The 18,461-nt window shown below is 56.6% G+C and overlaps 1 protein-coding gene across 13 annotated transcripts in view; it reads right to left on the bottom strand.

The window, feature by feature from the left end:
• Positions 1 to 17,993, bottom strand: part of HSPG2 (heparan sulfate proteoglycan 2) — a 98,735-nt gene extending 80,742 nt beyond the window's left edge. For 12 of the 13 annotated variants that reach the window (XM_072750838.1, XM_072750840.1, XM_072750837.1 and 9 more), the window contains exon 1: positions 17,823 to 17,987. In XM_072750838.1, coding sequence (XP_072606939.1) covers positions 17,823 to 17,885 — 63 coding nt within the window. In that variant the 5' untranslated portion in view covers positions 17,886 to 17,987. Of the gene's footprint in view, positions 1 to 17,822 lie in introns of all 13 variants that reach the window. The other variant, XM_072750847.1, reaches the window with a different exon arrangement.
• Positions 17,994 to 18,461: the final 468 nt, after the last annotated feature.

Genomic DNA, 18,461 nt, shown 5'->3' with positions numbered 1-18,461 from the left:
TCCTTCCATCACGTCACCTCCTTCCCCTCCTTTCCCAAGGCTGGGGACTCCAGGAGGGTGGCATTAAGCTGGGGCTGATCAGGCCCTGAGACCCTGGTCTTGACCTCTGGGACTTACAGCTGGTCCCTCCAAGCAGGTCCTAAGCCGCAGGCAGACCAAGGCCGAGGAAAGGGCAGGGCTGGCAAGCCAGGGGTGCATGTCCTTGGCAGGGAAGACCTGATCTCCCAGGGACTCGGGTTACCGGAAATGGTAAATCTCCATTGCCTGCCACCTCCGACCAGGAATGTCTGTTGCCTCAGGGAACATCCTGTTCACTTGCCTCCAGAGAGTCAAGGGATAGCCCAGGACCTGGGCCCACCCTCTGCTCCCTACCCCACCCCTGAGGTGTCCAGTTAGCCTCTGGGGCTCCCCAGCCAAAGGGTACCTGTCATTCTGGGGCAGTGAGAATGGTTATAATCAACCGATCACAGGAGAAGAGAGAGCTGGAAGGGGTGCCCCCCAAAAAGATTGAGAACCACCCTACGATCTGATCCATTCACTCCTGTCAAATGTAGAGTCCGAACCCCAAATTTGGGTAAAAGCTGTGATCTCGTTAACCCGATGCTGGAGGTAGCACAGTGGGAGCTTTGGGCAGGAGTAACCTGGGTGGAAGCCCGGCTCCGTGACCCTGCAGCTGGGGAGCTCTGGGCGAGTCGCTGCAGCTCATGTCTGACCAGTGACAAGGCTGCGATGGGGACCCTATGAGATTCATGGAGCTGAGACGGAGTTGCTGGGCACAGAGCCTGGCGCAGGGCCCGGGCCCAATTAACAGTGGCTCCGAGAAGCACCCGGTGGAGGAGGGAAATGACCAGTCATTGTTACATGTGCAGGTATTATGCGTCACATGTGTTTTCTGCCCTCATGGAGTCAACATTCAACTTGGGAGTCAACTGGACCATAAACTACTATTTGTCAAATGGTGAGAGAGTTATAAGGAAAAATACAGCGGGGGGTCGGGGGGCAGGGACCATCGTGGTGACACCTGCTATTTTACAAGACCAGTCAGGGAAGGTGACAGCAATGGGAAGGCAGCGAGTGCACAGGGGAAGGGGACTCCAGGAACAGGGAACAGGAGCTGTATCTGCACCAAGGCAGCAGTATCCTTAGGATGTTCTAGAAACAGCCAGGAGGCCAGTTGCCTAATGCTCACAACTCTGCCCTGAGAGTGAGGTATAATTATCCCCATTCCCCAGGGGGGGCCCAGGACACTCAAAGAGGCTCGCCCCAGGTCACGGAAAAAGTGGCAGGGCCAGGATTCCAACCCTTTTTCTTTTTTTTTCTTTAAAGATTTTATTTATTTATTCATGAGAGACACAGAGAGAGAGGCAGAGACACAGGCAGACGGAGAAGCAGGCTCCAGGCAGGGAGCCCGATGCGGAACTTGATCCCAGGACTCTCGGATCATGGCCTAAGCCAAAGGCAGACGCTCAACCGCTGAGCCACCTAGGCACCCAACCCTTTTTCTCAGCTAGATATCCAGGGGTTACTGTCCCCAGAGCTCCCACAGGGAGAGAGGCAGGATGGGAAACGCTCCTAAGGTGATCAAGTCAGAGTTCTGACTCCTCCAGACTGGCTGTGTGATGTCAGACATCACATCTCCTTGCTGGGCTCAATGGCCTCGGCCCTTGTGGACAGAGATGCCTGTTTGTCCACCTCCCAGCTGATGAGGGAAGAAACCACCAGGAGGAAGAGGACAGAACATGACACTCAGAGGTGACCCTGAGCTTCTCTGGCATCTCAGACCCAGTGCTCCTCCCCAGACGGGTGTGAATGGCGCGTGCAGACCCTACCAATCTGAATCGCCAAGGGTGACCTCCTGCCCGGCACCCAAGAGTGTTCACCCTTCCCAGGCCTGCCCGGGCCTTGTCCCCACTCGGTGGGGTGTCCAAGATCTGGCCACTGTTGCCAATCTGGCCTGCACTCCAGCTCCAGGTGTCAGGCATGCCCCTCATCCCCAGGACCCAGCCCAGGGACAATTCCTGGTGTCCTGACCAGGCCGAGGCCCGTGATCAGCCTTTGTAACCAGGGGTGCCAAGTTAGGCCAGCCCTTGAGGGCACTGCGCCAGACCCTGAGGCCCAGCCAAGTGCAAACAACATGCTTGGTGCCCAGATACAGGAGTGTTAGAGCGGGCAGGCTGCCCACTGCCCCCGTCACAACAAACCATCATCTCTGTCCTGCCGAGAGGGGCCCAGGCACCTCAGCTGGGAGCAGGGGACTGCCAGGGGAGGCCTCCTCCCCCACCTCCACGCCCAAGGAAGGGCAGTGGGAATGTCGGAGCCTGGACACGGAGATTCCAGATGCCAGCAGCTAAACAGGCAGATCTGCAGAGACAGCTGAGGGGAGTGGGTGGGAAATTAAGGAGGAAGGGGGGACCTTTTTAGCATTATGGGTGGAGTCAGGGGAGGGAGAGGGAGAGCTCCCCAGGGACTGAGGAGAAAGTGGGGAAGGTACAGAGGGACAATCCTGTCCACCTCTATCAAGGCCTCTGCAGCCTGTGGAGGGCGGGGCTCCGAAACCGGGAAGGGGAACCAGTCACAACAGCCACCCCTTACTGAATGCATAGGCCACCCAATGGAACTTTCTGGAGTGATGGAAATGTTCTGTCCAGTAAGGTAGCCACTAGCCATCTGTGGCTACTGAGCACTTGACATGTGGCTGAGGCCTCGGAGAAACTAAAATTTTTATTCAAAACTTTGAATTTCATTTTATTTTATTAAATCTTAAACTTATTAAATAGCCATCGAACCGGCCAGCGCAGATCCCACCATCACCAATCTTTTAAAGCAAGCCACGGAGGTAGAGCTGTCTCCACTCTACCAAGGAGGAAACTGAGGCTTGCCCAAGGCCACACAGCTGGTAAGCCGCAGAGGGAAACCAGAACCCAGGCCTGGCCTTCCACTGTGCTCCCCACCCAGTGTCATTGTCAACGCTGGAAAAGACTCACGGAAATTGTACATGTGTGGGTGATAAGGCTGCCCAGTTAATCAGGACATCAAGTCTCTTGCTTTTGGCCCAAATTCTGTCGGCTATGCCCGTTATCACACATTGACCAGAAGCTCAGGCCGGCCATTTATTAAAGTCTTTGATTTCTTGACATGAAGAAAAGTCAAAGCGGAGATGGAATAATCCCAGCTGGCGGAGGAGCCAGTCTTGGAGAAAACTGGAAATCTTCAATGACAAGAAAGCTGGAGTTGGCCTTCTTGGCCTTATCTCCGCAGACCCCACGCAGCCCCTGGCCCCCAAATGCTGCCCCCTCTCACGGGGCACATTTCCTCTCTCTAGGCCTCCAAGAAGGCTGTTCCCTCCTCCTAGAATGCTATGCCTACGCCTCGCAATCTAATCTACTCCGTCCTCCGAGGCCTGGCTAAATTACCACCTTGACTCTGAGGTCTTCCGGGACCCCCCACAAAGACATCTTTCTCCCGCACACATCCATAGGACCTCATTTCTTCTAACTTTTACAGGACTAGAGATCCGGTCTTAATTATAGCCCCCTGAGTAAATGTCTCTAACTGTCCTCCTGGAACCAATGCTTCTTGAGGACAAACACCAGGATGGGTTTTCTCACCATTTACATGTATTTTAACCTCAGGATACATCCCAATGCCGAGCAGCAACTAGCAGATAATAAACAAACATTTACCAAAGTGAACTGAATTATAATAGTGGCTTAGAAATTTGGGGACTCAATTTCTTATGGCTCTGTCCTCATGTCCTGTGATCCCAACAGACGGGTCCCCTTCTTATTCTGGACCTCAATATGCACACTTGTAAAATGGAAGGCAGTAACAGTACCTGCTTTGCTGGGAGATTATTTGTACTTATTATATGTATTTAACAGACACTATGTGCCAGGCCCTTTGACAAATATTATCTTCATAACAATCCCATGAGATAGGTATTATTAGTATTATCATTCTCCCATTTTATAAAAGAGAAAGAAACAGGCAGTGGAATTTAGTAGATAAAAGAGATAATGCAAGTGTGTGGCACATGTCAAGTGGTACACAAATAGTAGTTAGCATTTTCATTTCTGGATAATAAAGAGTCTACAGAATTGGGGGAAATTTAGAATATTTCCTTGGGGCTGGGCACATAGTAAGTGCCCCTCAAATTATTTGCTGCTAGATGAACTCAGTCTCAAATGTACCAGGGATGTGCAGGGTGACCCTATCTAAGGCCGGGGCAGGCCCTGCTCTGACCCCCTGACTGTCAGGCAGTGGCCACTGTCTGTACCACTATCTCTACATTGATAGAGAGCCCCTTCCCTGTCCCTATCTTTCTCCAAGGACGGGAAGAATAGAATGACTTTGGAATGACCCCTCGTCTAGCTGTGCTGATCCCATGGGTGCATGCAAATAGGAGGGTCTGATTAAGTCTCAAAGGCAGGAGATACTCTTGACTTTCTCCAGTCCGGCCAGGAACTTTGACATACCTCCCCCAAGCCCAAGCCCAGTCCAAAAAAGAGGAGAAGTAAGGACAGATCTGGGGAAGAGAATGAACATGGATGGAGCACCTATGCTGGCCATCTCTCCATGCCTCAGTTTCACAACAGATGACAGGGATTCCCACATCACAGGGGTAGTTTTCAAGATAAAATTAGACTGTATATGTAAAGCAGAGTTTCTCCGACGGGAATCTCCTAGGGGATCTCTTAGGGATCCTGTAGGTCTGGATCAGTAGGTCTGGATAAGGCCCTGATTCAGTAGGTCTGGATAAGGTGCCAGCGGCTGGTGTGTGGACCATCCTTGGAGTCAGAACACCACCTTGCACAAGTTATAATAAAAGTTAGCTCTGCTTTCTCTTCTAGAGATTCAATCCTTAAGGAACGTCTCCAGGGGGCTGGAACCATGTTCACTACTGGTAATTTCGATACTGATAATACCTCAGGTCCACTGAAGTGGAGTGACTTGCCCAAGCACAGAAGGCTAGAAAGAGGCAGAAGCAGGATTCAAGGCCAAGTCTGTGGATCCATCCTCCCCATGCATCACGCCACCCCAAGCCCCACCCGCCTCAAGCAGCAGCCAGAGGCACAGAGCTGAGGACACAGCAGCCCTGCCCCTTCACCACATCGCCAGCCCCTGCTGGGCCAGCCAGGCCTCCGGGCAGGGGCCCAGGCTCCCCCAAAAGAGGCCCTGAGCCATCACCCCCACCACCCCCGCAGCGGTCTCCCCCTCCATCGCCTTATAAAGTGACCCGAGCAGCTCTTCTCCAAGTTGCAGTTAATTTTATATGGAGCGAACCCACTGTCCTCTCACTGCGGCCTCAGCCCCACAGCTTCACACATTCCTTCTGGAGCAACATTACCTAATTTAACCATAGCCCCTGCTCTCCGGGGCTCTCAAAATAGCAGCCGCCAGGGGGGGAATATGCCCTAATGTTATCAAAATAAACAATTATCCCTCCTCCCCCACTCAGCAGGCACCAACCTCAGGACCCAGCCCTGGGGGGGTGGACAGGGAGCCGGTGGGGGGGGCAGTGAGGGGGCCTGGGGGAGACCCAGAGAGGCTGCCAAAGCCCTGTTGTCTCCAGCCAGCCAGCCCTCTCATACATGACCTCTTCAAACATGTTCCTGGGATCTCCCCATGCCCTGCCTCCTCCCAAATCCACCAGCCACAGGCCCAGAACCCATGGGCCACTGTGGCCCTGGTTTTACCCAAGACTAGGATTCAGCTTTCACTTTCTCCTGATAATAAAAATTATGATAATAATAATTGCTTCCATTCCCCGGGAATTAATCATGAGCTACAAACTTTCTGCAGGTTGGCTTACTGATGCCCACAAAGTAGGGATTGGTAGTCTCTTGTTTCAGACGAGGAAATGGGTGCTCGGAAAGGTAAAGTGACATCCGGGGTCACACAGCCAGGGTTGGGGCAGCCAAGCCCAACTGCCCCAAAGCCCTACCCATCATACCACCTTCTACCTGGGACTCCCCTGCAGGGTCGGAGCCTGGGTGAGGAGGAATACAGGGGTTCTTCTGTGCTCGGGGGAGGGGGGGGCTTGCTCACCTGGTATATTATTGTAGGGTCTGCTCACATGGCTGGCAAGAAACCACAGGGGCCTATTTTGCCTAGCTCACATTTCACCCAGATCCTATGGGCCCTAAGTCTGTCCCCAGGGCCCCAGGGGCACAGCTGGCCTGTCAATCTGTGACTCCAAGAAGACCTTACTCCCTGTTCACCATCCCCCCCTCCCACCCCTGGCCCATGTGCCTCAGAACTGTGCTGCCACATTAAAGCAGGGAACACCCAAGCCACTTGCTGACATACCTTGGGTGCAACCAGTGGTTAAGGCGCTGTGAGGGCGGGCCTCCCAGTCCCCTGCTGCCCAGAATAATCATTAACTGTGGCAGAGCCACGACAGAGAGCAGAGGCAGGAGCCCCAGTGGTGGTGAGGGTGCTGAGGCCCCTGGAACTCCAGGGAGTGGCTTGGACCACCCCGCTTGCTCAGGCTGGCCTGGAAAGATTAACCTTGTATCACTAGGGCAGGTGGCCTGGCCGGTGCCTTGGGGACACTTACAAGAGCCCGAGCCTCCTCTCACTCACAACCTGTCCTGCCCCACTCCCCTCTCAACACTATGAGGACTCCTAAGTGAAAGGTGCTGGACAGAAGGATGGACCCTGGGGCCTGGGCCTTTCTCAAAGCAGGAGAGAGGTGTGCAGAACAAACTGGAGCCTTTGGGTTTACCTAGGACAAAATACCAAGAGGCAATCTTCAAAGGGAGGGAAAGAAAATCATAAAATAATGGTTCCTGTTATTTGTCAACTGTCTCTTCCGGCTATAGGAGATTTATATGATCTCTAATCTTCTCCAAAATCCCACCAAGAGGGTATTACCATTCTCAGCTGACAGATGAGGTTCAGAGAGGCTAAGCCACCAGCCCAGCATCACAGAGCAGTAAGTGATGGAACTAGGATAAGACTCAGGGCTGTGCCTCCTGCCCATGACACTATCCCAAAGTACAACCTGCAGAGTTAAATGGAGCAGAATAAACAGAGGAGGGGGCTAACAGGCAACTGAAAGAGCCCCCTGAATCCTAGCCAGAAACCCCAAGGGTGAGAGAGCTGTAGGGGTGGGGGTGGTAAGGAGGATGCTCCCCTCCCCTTCCCCCCACAATCTGGATGTACCAAGTAAAGGTAGTCCCTGGGGCTTCTAGCACCTGTCAGGGCAAGAGCGGAGCCTTCTGGAAGATGGGGGGGCGTGTGAAGCTACCTGAGGACCTCTTTTGGAGTGCCGGAGGGAGGAAGGTGGGACCTACAACCCCCCACTCCGGAGTCCGTCCTCCTCCTCCTCTTCCACCAACGTTGAGAGTTGAGAATTCCCTCCGGTTGCTCAGGTGAAACCAAGGTGAGGCCCCGGCAGGCTGAGAGCTTTGATCTTATCACACATTCCTGCCCCAGCCACCCCTTCCCTTCTCCCCACCTCCCCGCCCAGGCTGACTTAACCCTTTCCTCCACTTCCCCGAAATCAAAACCAGGACAGAGCTGGTCTTCCCCAGAAGAGGGAGGAGACAGGAAAGAGGACGAAGGTGGAAAGCAGGGCCCATGCTCTGCACTCAACTCCACGTCACACAGCCCCAAACCCGAGCCCTGTGCGCCGCTTCCATTTCTCCTAAATTCAAATAACCAGACTCAGCCTAAACAGCCCCCGCGATTTCCCCCGCATCCACGAGCTCATCTGAGACTCCCAACAAAACCGGCCTGCTCTCTTCTCCAGCCCTGGGGGTCTTCTCTTCTGCCCTAGCCCAGGGGGGAGCTGTGTCCCCAGGTCCCCTCTTCCTAGAAGGGGAACAGACTGAAGCAACGACTAACAAATGGGGGCTTAGACAAAGTAAGGAGACTCCAAGTAGCTCCCAGAGGTTGCGTGGCCCTGAAAATCTGCTCTTGCAGATCTCTCTCCCAGACCCCACACTTTTTATGGACTAGTCCACCACCCAGCTGGTCTCCCTAGCAGACTGTAAAGCTCCATCAACCCCTGGCTGGATTACACCCAACACCGGGCTGGGCATAGAACTGGCACTCCATAAATGTCTGCTGGATGAATGGATGGTTCAATTTTGCATCTGGAGGAAATGAAGCTCAGAGAAGTCAAACGATGTGCCCTGGATCACACAGGTAGGGCCAGGAGGAGTACAGGAACCTCGTGACCCCTGAACTACTGCGCATTCACTCAACTGACAACACCCCAGGTGTTAGCTCAGCAGCAGGTACCCAAGGGCACGGAGGGAGACTGATGTGGGCAGGCCGCCACAAGAGGGATCCCAGGTGTGCAGGAGAGGCCAGGTTAGATCTAAGGGAGCGGCTTGCCATCTCCTCCATCTGTTCCCTGGCTCGGGGCCTGGCACCTGTGGGGGCTGGTAGCATCAGTGAAGGAAGATGTGGAGTTGGTAACGAGGTGGCTACCTCCCCGGCTCCAAAGAATGCCCCGACGGGAAGCTACAATTTTCTCCAAGAACTCAAAGTTCTGTTCCTCTGGGTTGGCAGGTGACCAAAGAGAAAGGAAGGAGTCCATTTTGTGGATAGAAAAATCAAGGCCCAGAAAAGAGGGTCAGTAGCTGGCTGGCAACTAAGTGGAAGCCCAGGCCTCGACCTCCGGCCTCCTAGTCTGGGCAGGTAAAGGGTGCGGGGCTGGGATGGATGTCACCTCAGCTATCTTGGTGGCTTCCTCTCATTCTTTTCCCCATGTTAATGACTCCAGCAGCAGGCCAGGGCTTCCTGCCCACACACTTGACAATAATGTGAATCTAGGGACAATGCGGGCAGATGACTTCTAGACCCCTGCCCCGGATGCATTCCTCCTTCACCAGCCAAATCCTCTACGCTCTTTAGGTCTCGCTGCCTCCAGGAAGTCTTCCATACGCCTCATGCCAAATGGATCTTTTCCTTCCCTGACTACCTGCTCTTGTCTGCACTCTGAGTGGCACTGGGTGCTTATGGCTCATGCTTCCTGCCTCTGAAGGACCCAGAGATTCTGGCGAGGAGGGACCCTGCCTCTAATTTCTCCCAGGAGGCCTGACAGATGCGGACTCAGCTCCTACCTTCCTCTGCACTTGGCTGTGTGATCTTGGGCAAGTCACTGCTTTCCACTGAGCTGTTTCTCATGGGAAAAGAAGGGATAATCCCAACTACATGGGAGAGTGGACAATGCAGATAAAACACCCAGTGCAATGTCTAGCCCACAGTCGGTCCTCAGGCAATGAATGAACGAGAAAATGAATGGATGAAAAAATTCCTGACTCTTCCACTGTATAGGGATGCTCAAATGACACAGTTTGGGCCTTATATGTAAATCACGCCTCCCAGCTGGGCTGTGTGGTTCTGTGCCTTGTATTTCACCCAGGTCCCCAGGATGGAGGTGGGTACACGGCTGGCTCCCAGCAGGCCCCGTCTGGCAAAAGTTCACTGAACTCCAAATGACAAAACCTGTAGGCCCCACCTGTAGGAGCCTGGGACCTGACTGAGCAGGATCCAGGTTCCCAAGGGTCTCAATCCCAGGAAAAGCCAAATCCATCTCCCTAGGGAATGTTATCAGTAAGTTGGGATGGAGGCCAAGGGGCAAAAGGCACCCAAGTCTCCCAAGTAGGAGTGAGATAAGCCCACATGGCAGATATACAGTTTGCTGTATCCTCTGTCAAGGCCAGCCCAGTCTGCCTCCTCCGCGTGGCCTGTCCTATGCCAGCCCTCCCCGACTACCCTCTCTTTATACCCAATGGGCTGGATCCACTGAGGGGGAGGGATGACAGCTTTGGAGGCAGACAACCTGGGCCCCACTCCCTAGTATGTAGCTGGGCCACCTACTAGACAGATGAATTGGGCCAGTCATGCCCCTGCTGTGCCTCAGTTTCCCCCTCTGCAAAATGGAGATAATAATGCCAACCTTGAGATTTCTGGGAGGATTATATGCAATAATGCCAGCAGGAAGAGGGCCCCGTGTGGGGCTTGGCTGAAGATAGGGTGGTGGTTCTCAACCAAGAGAAGGCGTGCATGCTCACTGAGCAATGGCTAATGATCTAGGTGACTGAGGTCATAGGGGAGGAGACCCTGAACGTCCCAGGGCAGAGAAGACACTGGTCTGTCCTCAGGAAACTCCGAGGTCTCTGTTCTTCTGGCCCAAGGGTCACAGGAAGGCAAACAGAGGAGAGAGAGAAGAGCCTGTGGAGTGACAGAGGCCACTGGGGCCAGGATTTATGAAGCCAGAATCTCAATCCATCCAGCCAAGAAGAGGCATGATCCCAGTTCCCAACTATTTGAAAACTGGAACCGCCAAACAAGTAGAGGGGATGAGTCAGCTGGGGTGAGGAGGAGAGGCCAGCAGCAGCAGGAGGTGGAGGCCAGAGCTGGCTCCTTGGGGGTGAGCTTGGGGAGGCGGGGAAGGGAGAGATGGGGTCAGGGACCTGGAGGTGGGCTGGGAAGGGGCCAGAGGCAGCTGGGAATTCCCAGCCCCATGCCAGGAGACCATCTGTGAGGTCACCCAAGGCCACCTCTGAAGTCCTCCCCCTGCCAAGCCCCAGGCTGCCTCCCCCAGCCCACTGACGGGGACCGGGGGGAAAGATGGGGAAAGATGCCAGATGTGAAAAAATGAAACACCTGGACATGACACACCCTGGTGGGGAAGAGGCATGTCTCTACCCAGCAGCCCAAGGCCAAGGCGACAGGTCACCACATACTTGTGTGTCTCTTCCCCTTAGCTTAGCCCTGCTGCTTTTCTGAGGGTCCATGGGGGTCAGAGCGACGGCTGTGCAGCCCTACCAACCCTGGCAAGGGACCCGCTACGGGCTCCCTCGGGGCCCCCCGGGCAAGGTCTTCTGTCCTCCAGTGCCGGCCTGAAGGAGGATGGGGCTGGGATGGGGTCCAGGAAGCCCCCTCGCCGGTCCTGCTAAGATGCACGAACATCCTCTCTGCACCCGTGGGAGCTACTTGGCCACACCACTTGTTGCTCAGAGCCCACCAACTGCACACATCTGGGAAGGGGACAACGCGTCCACAGGCTCCAGCCTTTCCCAGGCCACACCCTGGGGTGTGCTCCCCTCCTGCTCCCCCACCAGGAAGGAGCAATCAGGGTGGAAGGGTGGACTCTGTCCTGCAGCTGTGGCCTCAGTGGGGGAAGGGGGGCAGTGGCAGATCAGATGCAGTTACATCCAGGGCTCTTGGACTGCGAGGGAGCAGAGAAGCAGCGGCTTCCATCGGCTCAGTCATTGATTCCACAAGCAGAGCGCGGGGCCTGGGTAAATAGTTGGCAGCAGTTTTGATCAGGAGAAGGTGTACCGTGCCGGGTGCTGGGAACCCTTAATCAAATATCACTCCGGCCTTGCCCTCAGCAGGAACAACACGAACAGAACAGCCACCATTACGTTTCACACCCTGAGCGAGGTGCATCCGCAGGGTCTCACGTCCATTGGGCAAACAGGCATCATGTTCCCTATTTCTGACCTGAGGCCCAGAGAGATGAAGCAACTTGCCCAAAGTCACAGAGCCAGTTGGAGCCGAGCTAAGACTTGTGGGCAGGGCTCTCTGAGCCCAGTGCCCTTGATCACAGTGCCCGGAGAAAGGGGCTCCGAGTCCACTGAGGAACCAGACAGCACTGTGGGCATGCCAGCGTGTGCCACACGCTCCAGGTCTCGGCAGAGAGCAGCGGCTGGAAGGACAGCTCCCCCTGAGCCTGGGCGGCCAAACCACCCCCTCTGCAATCCTCAGCAAGGAGCCCGGGCCTTCTTGGCCTGCTGGCTTCTCCCAAGGCCACTAATTTATTCACTTGATAAATGTCCACCTACTGTTGCCTAGCACCAGGCAAACTGCAGTGAACAAGATCTGAGGCCAGGTCCTCATGGAGCGTCCACGCTAGACTGGGGGGAAGGCAGTAAATTCTAAATAAGCACATAAATATCTAAGCATGAGCTCAGGCTGTCGGGTGTGAAGGGACCAAGGCCTGCGGCTCCTTAGATGTGCATTGGGAAGACCCCCCCCCCCCCCCCCGCCCCGACCTCGCACCAGCTCCCTAGGCCAGTGTAGAGGCCCCAGCTCAGGCTGGGAGCGCGTGTGGTGTGGGAGGGGGGCCGACTGCCCTCGCTCTGAGTCAGGCCAGGGCCGCCCCCATCCCTAAGCCTTCCCCTCCAACGCCTCCTGGAGGGTTCCCATCTTAGTGTCCCCCCCGCCCCCCTCCTTGGCTTCTTCTGGACGCTCATCCCACAGACTAGAGACTTCCCTGACTCCTCTTCTGTCCCAGCCCAAACCTCGTCCATCAGCAAATCCCATCGGGCCTAACTTCAAAATATATTCAACAATCAACTGCTTCTTCCCACTTCCATCGCCCTGGCATGAGGTCCCATTGTCTCCGGCCTGGATCTTGGCTCTCTGGCTTGTGCCCTTGACCCTCCACATCCTCTTCTCCGCACAGCAACTAGAGTGGCCTCTCATCTCACTCAGAAGCAAGTCCAAAGGCCTTCTCATGGCCAAGGCTCGGCACACGGGCCACGCTCCTCCTCACTCCCACTGCTCCAAACACGTGGGCTTCTTGTTTTCCGCAGATATGCTGAACACCTCTGGGCCTTTGCACTTGCTGTTCCCTCTACCTGGAGTGCCCTGTCTCCAGGCCTCTGAAGGGCTCGCACCCTCACTTTCTTCAGATGCTTCTACTCAAGTATCATCTTCTCAGAGGCTTTTCCTGACCGCCCCGTCCTACCTCATCACTCTCTCTACCCTCTTCCCTGCTTTCTCTTTTCCTATGAGTACTTCTTGCCATCTGACATATATTTATTATCTGTCTTCCTGTACTAGCTATATTGCAAGTAACACAAGGGGTGGGGTGGGAATTTGACTTTTTGTTCCCTGCTGTAATCTCAGTGCCAGGAACAAGGTTAGGTCCTTAGAAGATGCTCAACAAATACTTGCTGAGTGAATTTTACATCCACCACACACCTGTAGGGGGACTTTAGCCTGTGGGACATTTAGTCACATACATCACTGGTCCATTCATTCATTCCCCACACACTGCAGGCTTTTGTGGACCAGGTACCCTCCCCACCCCAAAGCCAGAGCAAGGGCTGTGGTAGGTGGCCAGGAGCTGGACCTCAGGACACCTCAGGGATGCCACAGAGATGCTCTTAGGTCCCTGCAACTCTGGCACAGGGGGCTATGGGGGAAAGGAGGGAAGGGTGGGTTCTGGGGGCGGCTGATGCTCGAAGGCCTCACATTCCCAGGCCTCAAAAAGCAGCCTTGTTCCCGGGGCTCTCAGGCTTTCTTGATGGTGCCCCTAGCCCAGCCACCCCCAGCAGCCACAAGCCACTCCCTTCTCAAGGCCACTATTGACAGGGACCCAACACCAGCAGTGAGGCTGGCGGCTCCCCGCAAAGTGAGTTCCACACATTCTTCTAGGTTTCAGTCAGCCAGCCTGGGCGCTGGGGCGGCTGGGACCAGGGAGCAGGAAGGGGCAGCAGGGCCAAAGAGGCCAGGGCCTGGGTTGGGGCAACATTCCAGCAGGGCTGGGATCCTCAGCCCAACCTCCCTCTTCCTGGAAGGAGGGTGATGGGGACAAGGCCAGGGTGGGCCCTGGGAGGCGGGGGCACTGTGCTCGCCATATCCTTGGGAAGCTGCTGGGGGACAGGGTCAAGTTCACCCATTGGCTCTCCAGCCTGACATCTCACAGCTGGGATGGACTGGGGACGGGGGCCATGGGCCAGAGCTGAGAGCCCTTCCCACACATCCCAGTGGTTGAAGATCCAGGATCTACATGTCTAGCTTCCAAGTGGCCTCTCAATCATGGCTCTGTATCCTTCCACATCTTGGGCAGCCCCTCCAAGAGTCTCCCCACGAGGCCAAGGAGCCTTGAAGCCTCTGAACACTTGCTCTAACCCTGAGGCCCCAGGGAACAACCGTGGTAACCCCGTGAGGGCTCCATGCACGGCGGCTAGCCTTTCTTCCCCCCTCACTCCCTGCACAGGGTAGGGCCCAGCCTGGCCCCCTTGGGCCTAAAAGCCCTGGGATTAACTCAACCTTCTATAGGATCTCAGGGAATATTTGATGAGGAAATTAACTAACAAACCTGCAAATAAACAGGTAATCCCACAAGTGGCCACCCTGGAGTTCCATCTTTCTAGGCTCCTGCCAGGACAGGCATCTCCAGGAGGCCTCGTGGACGAGACATATCCACCCTGAGTGCCTCTGTCTCTGAAGCCAGACCCAGATATTCCTTGTCTGAGGCAGCCTCTGTACGACCTCAGACCTGAGTTCTTACTTTTATCAACATCAGTGACAACAGTTTTATCAACATTAGTGCCTGCTATAAGCAAGTGGGCTGCTAGGCAGAGTGGCGAGGAGAGAAGTCTGGTTTCAAAGCCTGGCTCTTGGTACCACCGAGGATATATGTAGGTGACCCACTGGGCAAGTTATGGAACTTTCTGTGCATCAATGTCCTCTGCTTAGAGAATGAGAACCATACTAGGAGCTATGGCTTCGTGCATTCAACAGATATATTGAATGAGCACCTACTACCTGCCAGATGCTAAAGATAAAGCAGCAGCAAACAAAAATACGCAAGGTCCTGTTCTCATGGAGCTTAAATTGATGGGGGGGGGGGTGTAAATAAATAAACAAATACTTATCAGATAGCGACAAGAAAAAAAATAAAGCAGTAAGGGGACAAAGAATGTTGGGCAGAGTAGTCAGGGACTTAAAGGAAGGGAGGCAGAGGGTCACATAGATATTTAAGGGACAAACGTTCTAGGTAGAAGGAACAGCAGATGCAAAGGCCCTGAGGTGGGAGTGTGTTTGGCATATTGGAAGAACAAAGACCAGTGTGGCTGGAGTGAGTAAGCAAGGGGAAAGTTGGCAAGAAGAGAAGTTTGAGAGGGAGCAGGGGAGGCTGGATCCCAAAGGGCCTCGTAGGCTATATTAGGGCAGGGGCTTGAGTCTGATGGTGAGCAGCAGGGGGAATGCAGGGAGGATCTGACATGTGAGGATTTGTTGAGAAACACTGTGCCTGGCAAACAGTAGGCACCAATAAATGTGAACTGTCCATATGATTTTTGTCAGCATCTGGCCTGGCAGCCCAAGACTTCCCTCCCTACCACTCCAAGCCCTGAACCCAGTCACCTTCTGCCACCTTCCTTCCACCCCTCTCCCCAGCTGCACCTCAGATCCACAGATCCCAACATGCCTGCGCTCAGACTAAGAACAGGCCCAGGCTGAGCCAGGTGGGGGCCACTACTCCCCAGACACAGGGAGCTGGGCCCCATGCATGGAGGGGTGGGGGTCCTTCTCTGCCCCTTCCAGCCTCCACCTCCCTCTATGGCCTGTAGCCCTCCCTCTAGAAATCCTCAAGGCATACTCACAAGCCCCCCCTCCCCCAGCAGGTCTGGAGCCAGAGGGGCGAGGGCTGGGGCAGGGGGGTGGGCAGGGCAGTGAGTTATGTCCAGGGAAGGGCTGAGGTAGCGCGACCCCCCCGGGGGAAGGGGAGGCTCCTTTAGCTCCTCCATTTCCCCTCCGCCCACAGCCTCCCTAGTGAGGAAACCCAGCAGAGGCAGGAAACAGGTATCTCAGTGACTTCCCTCCTCAGTCCTGAAAAACACCGTAATCATGGCAGCCCCCTCAAGATTCCTGTCTCCTGGTGGGGCTGGCCCCAAGAAAGGAAGGGCTAAGGCCCCAGCAGGAAGAACAGGGATCAGCAGGCCAAGGCAGGCACTGAGTCACCCAGGCCTGGCCCCCACCCCGAGCAAGCCTCTCCACCTCCTCTGAAATTACTCCCACACTTAATCACAGACCACTGCTTCCTCCGTCTCCTGCCCCCAATGAGGTCTCGAGCTCCCTAAGGACCACCTTACCTTCCTCTATTGGCTTGTGGATGTGAACCAAAGGGTGGAAAAGATAAAAGGACAGCAGGGGTGAGGAGGAACCCAGGGCTTGCTGGGCCCTGGGCTAGGAACCTGATTTCATGTAAAATATACAATGAACTTCTTATCCCATTTTACAGATGTGGAAACTGAGGCCGAGGAAGAAGAAATTGCCCCAGATCACAGGCTAGAAAATGACTGAGCTGGGATTCAAACTTCTTGGGTCCAAGCTCTTTCCAGCTCTCCGCCATCAGCGTGGGGAAGGACAGTGAAGACCTCGGTGTGGTTGCTGAGGAGACTCTATAATCCTGCAGGGTCGGAACTGCCTGTTGACCCATCTCAGTTCTGGGAAAGCAAAGACGGGGCCTGTTCTTGCTCACCCATAAACCCCAACCCCTAGCACAGTGCCAAATGCACTGGTACACAGTAGGTGCTTAGCAACAGCTGCTGAATGAATGAACCCCTGAACTCCCGCTGACTGACTGTCATGGAAGGCTGCTCAATGAAGATATGTTGAATGAACAAGTGAGTGAGACGATTGGCTGCCATCTGGAATTTCTGTGTAAATTCCTCCAGCACACAGCACATAGCTCCACCCTCCTCCTCACTCGGCCCTGTGGAACCCTGTGGAACCCTGTGGAACCCTGTGGAACCCGGCATCCAGGAGCCCTCAGCAGGGAGCAGAGCTGGGGGAGCTGCAGAAAAGGAAGACATCCCATGTGCTAGGTTCGTGCCTACTTTCTGGAAAAGTAAAGATCAAGTTTGGATCAAGCCTGGGAAGCAAGTGGATGGGCATCTGTTGGATACCCTGGGGTGAGAGGCTGAGGTGGGGAGTTGGGGAGGAGAGGTTCTAGGTGGGTGGGGCATGTGAGCTGAGGGGTCAGGCCCAGGGTGGGGGTTAAGGAGTGACTCAGGAGGGCAGAGGTGAGACACAGCCGGCCAGGACAGGGATTCAGTCACTGGGTAAACACTGGCTAAGAGAAAGTCCCTCTCTTGGCTCTGAGAAGGGGCTGGGGGTAGGGGGCGGGGGTTAGGGACAAGAACGGCCTAGGACCACCTCAAAGAGGGTGGGGGTAGCTGTGTGGTTCTCCAGGGCAGGCCCAGCTCCCCAGATGTGCCCCCACCCACAGCTGCCACCAGCTGCCTGCCCACTGACCCCGCCCCGCCCTTCTGGAGTTCACTCAGGTCCTCGGAGCGACCCTGGTCAAGCATTCTTTGCACCGGCCCGTCCAAGCTCAGAGCTGGGAACCTGGCTGTCGGGGCAGGCCTCCCCTGCACCTGAGGACCCCGGAAGAGGAGAGCTAGGAGACCGACCTAGGTCCGGTACCAGGCACTCTCAGGCTCCTTCCACGCAGTCCTGCCACGCACCTTCCAGCTCGACACTTCGAGGCCAAGCATTCTGAGTTCTCTTTGGGCTTGCCCGAGGTCACACAGCTCCTGGGCGAGGAGCAGGGATGGATGCAAGTCCGGGGGTAGGGCTCCAGGGCCCGGGGGGGGGGGGGGGTCCACACACACCTCACTTCGGTCCGGAATGGCTTTTCAACTCGTGCCTGCCTGGTTACTAGCTCCCCAGGGGGCCGGGCGGCCTGGTAAAGTTCCAGCGAGGGCTGATAGGCTCCCCATCACCAGTGAGTGCCCCCTTTCCAAGTTGGCACAGAAAAGGGTGCCCCGGCCCGGCCAAGTTCCCGCCCTGCTCCAAGTTTCTCCGCCTGGTCCCCAGGAATGGCAGGCCGGGCCATGCCCAGCGCGACCGGGAGGCTCCGCAACGTGGCCGGGCGACCCGGGGGCTCTCCCGCGGGCCGGCCCCGCCCCCGCCCCCACGCGGGGCTCCCCGGGCGCCTCTCGCGACCGCCCCACGGCGGAGGGGGGCGCCGGCCCGGGGTCCCCCCCGGCGGGCGCCCCCGTCCCGGGCCGGAGTCCCGGCCAAGTTGGCGGGCGCCCCCCGCCCCGCACACTCACCGCGAGCAGCCGCCCGTGCAGCAGCAGCGCCAGCAGCAGCGCGCCCGCCGCCCGCTGTCCCATGGCCCGGCCCGCTCCGCTCCGCTCGTCGCTCGGCGCCCGCCCGCAGCCGCCCGCTCGCCAGCCTGCGGAGTCCTCGGGACGGCGCGGCCCGCTCCTGCTCCCGCTCCCGCCGCCCCCGCCCCTCCCGCCGCCCGCCCCGCCCCGCCCCCGCGGCCGCCCGCCCCGCCCCCGGCGCCTGGCCCCGCCCCCGCGACGCCCCGCCCCCGGCACAGGCCACGCCCCCGGGCAGGCCCCGCCCCCGGACCGCGGGCGCCGCGAGCCCGAGCCCGAGCGGCCGCGCTGCCAACTGGGCCTTTGTCTGGGCCCCCAGCCCCCTCGGCGCGGGCCGCGGCCCAGCCCGGCTCCCCGCCAAACCCGGCCTGGAGTGCGGGATGGGACGGGGCCCGCTGCACCCCCTCTCACCCGGGACCCCTCACTCGGGCCGCTACACCCCGCGCTGGCCTCCCCACGGCCTCTCACCCTCGGCCTCGCCCCCCACCCGTGCACACCTACAGACCTCGCGCGTTCCCGCGCTCGCTTGCTCTGTCTTCAAAACTGTCACCCGCAGGGTGACATGATTTCACACACACACCACCG

This window comes from Vulpes vulpes, chromosome 2, assembly GCF_048418805.1.
Source record: "Vulpes vulpes isolate BD-2025 chromosome 2, VulVul3, whole genome shotgun sequence".
Taxonomy (NCBI): Eukaryota; Metazoa; Chordata; class Mammalia; order Carnivora; family Canidae; genus Vulpes; species Vulpes vulpes.
This window is presented reverse-complemented; position numbering and strand designations above follow the sequence as displayed.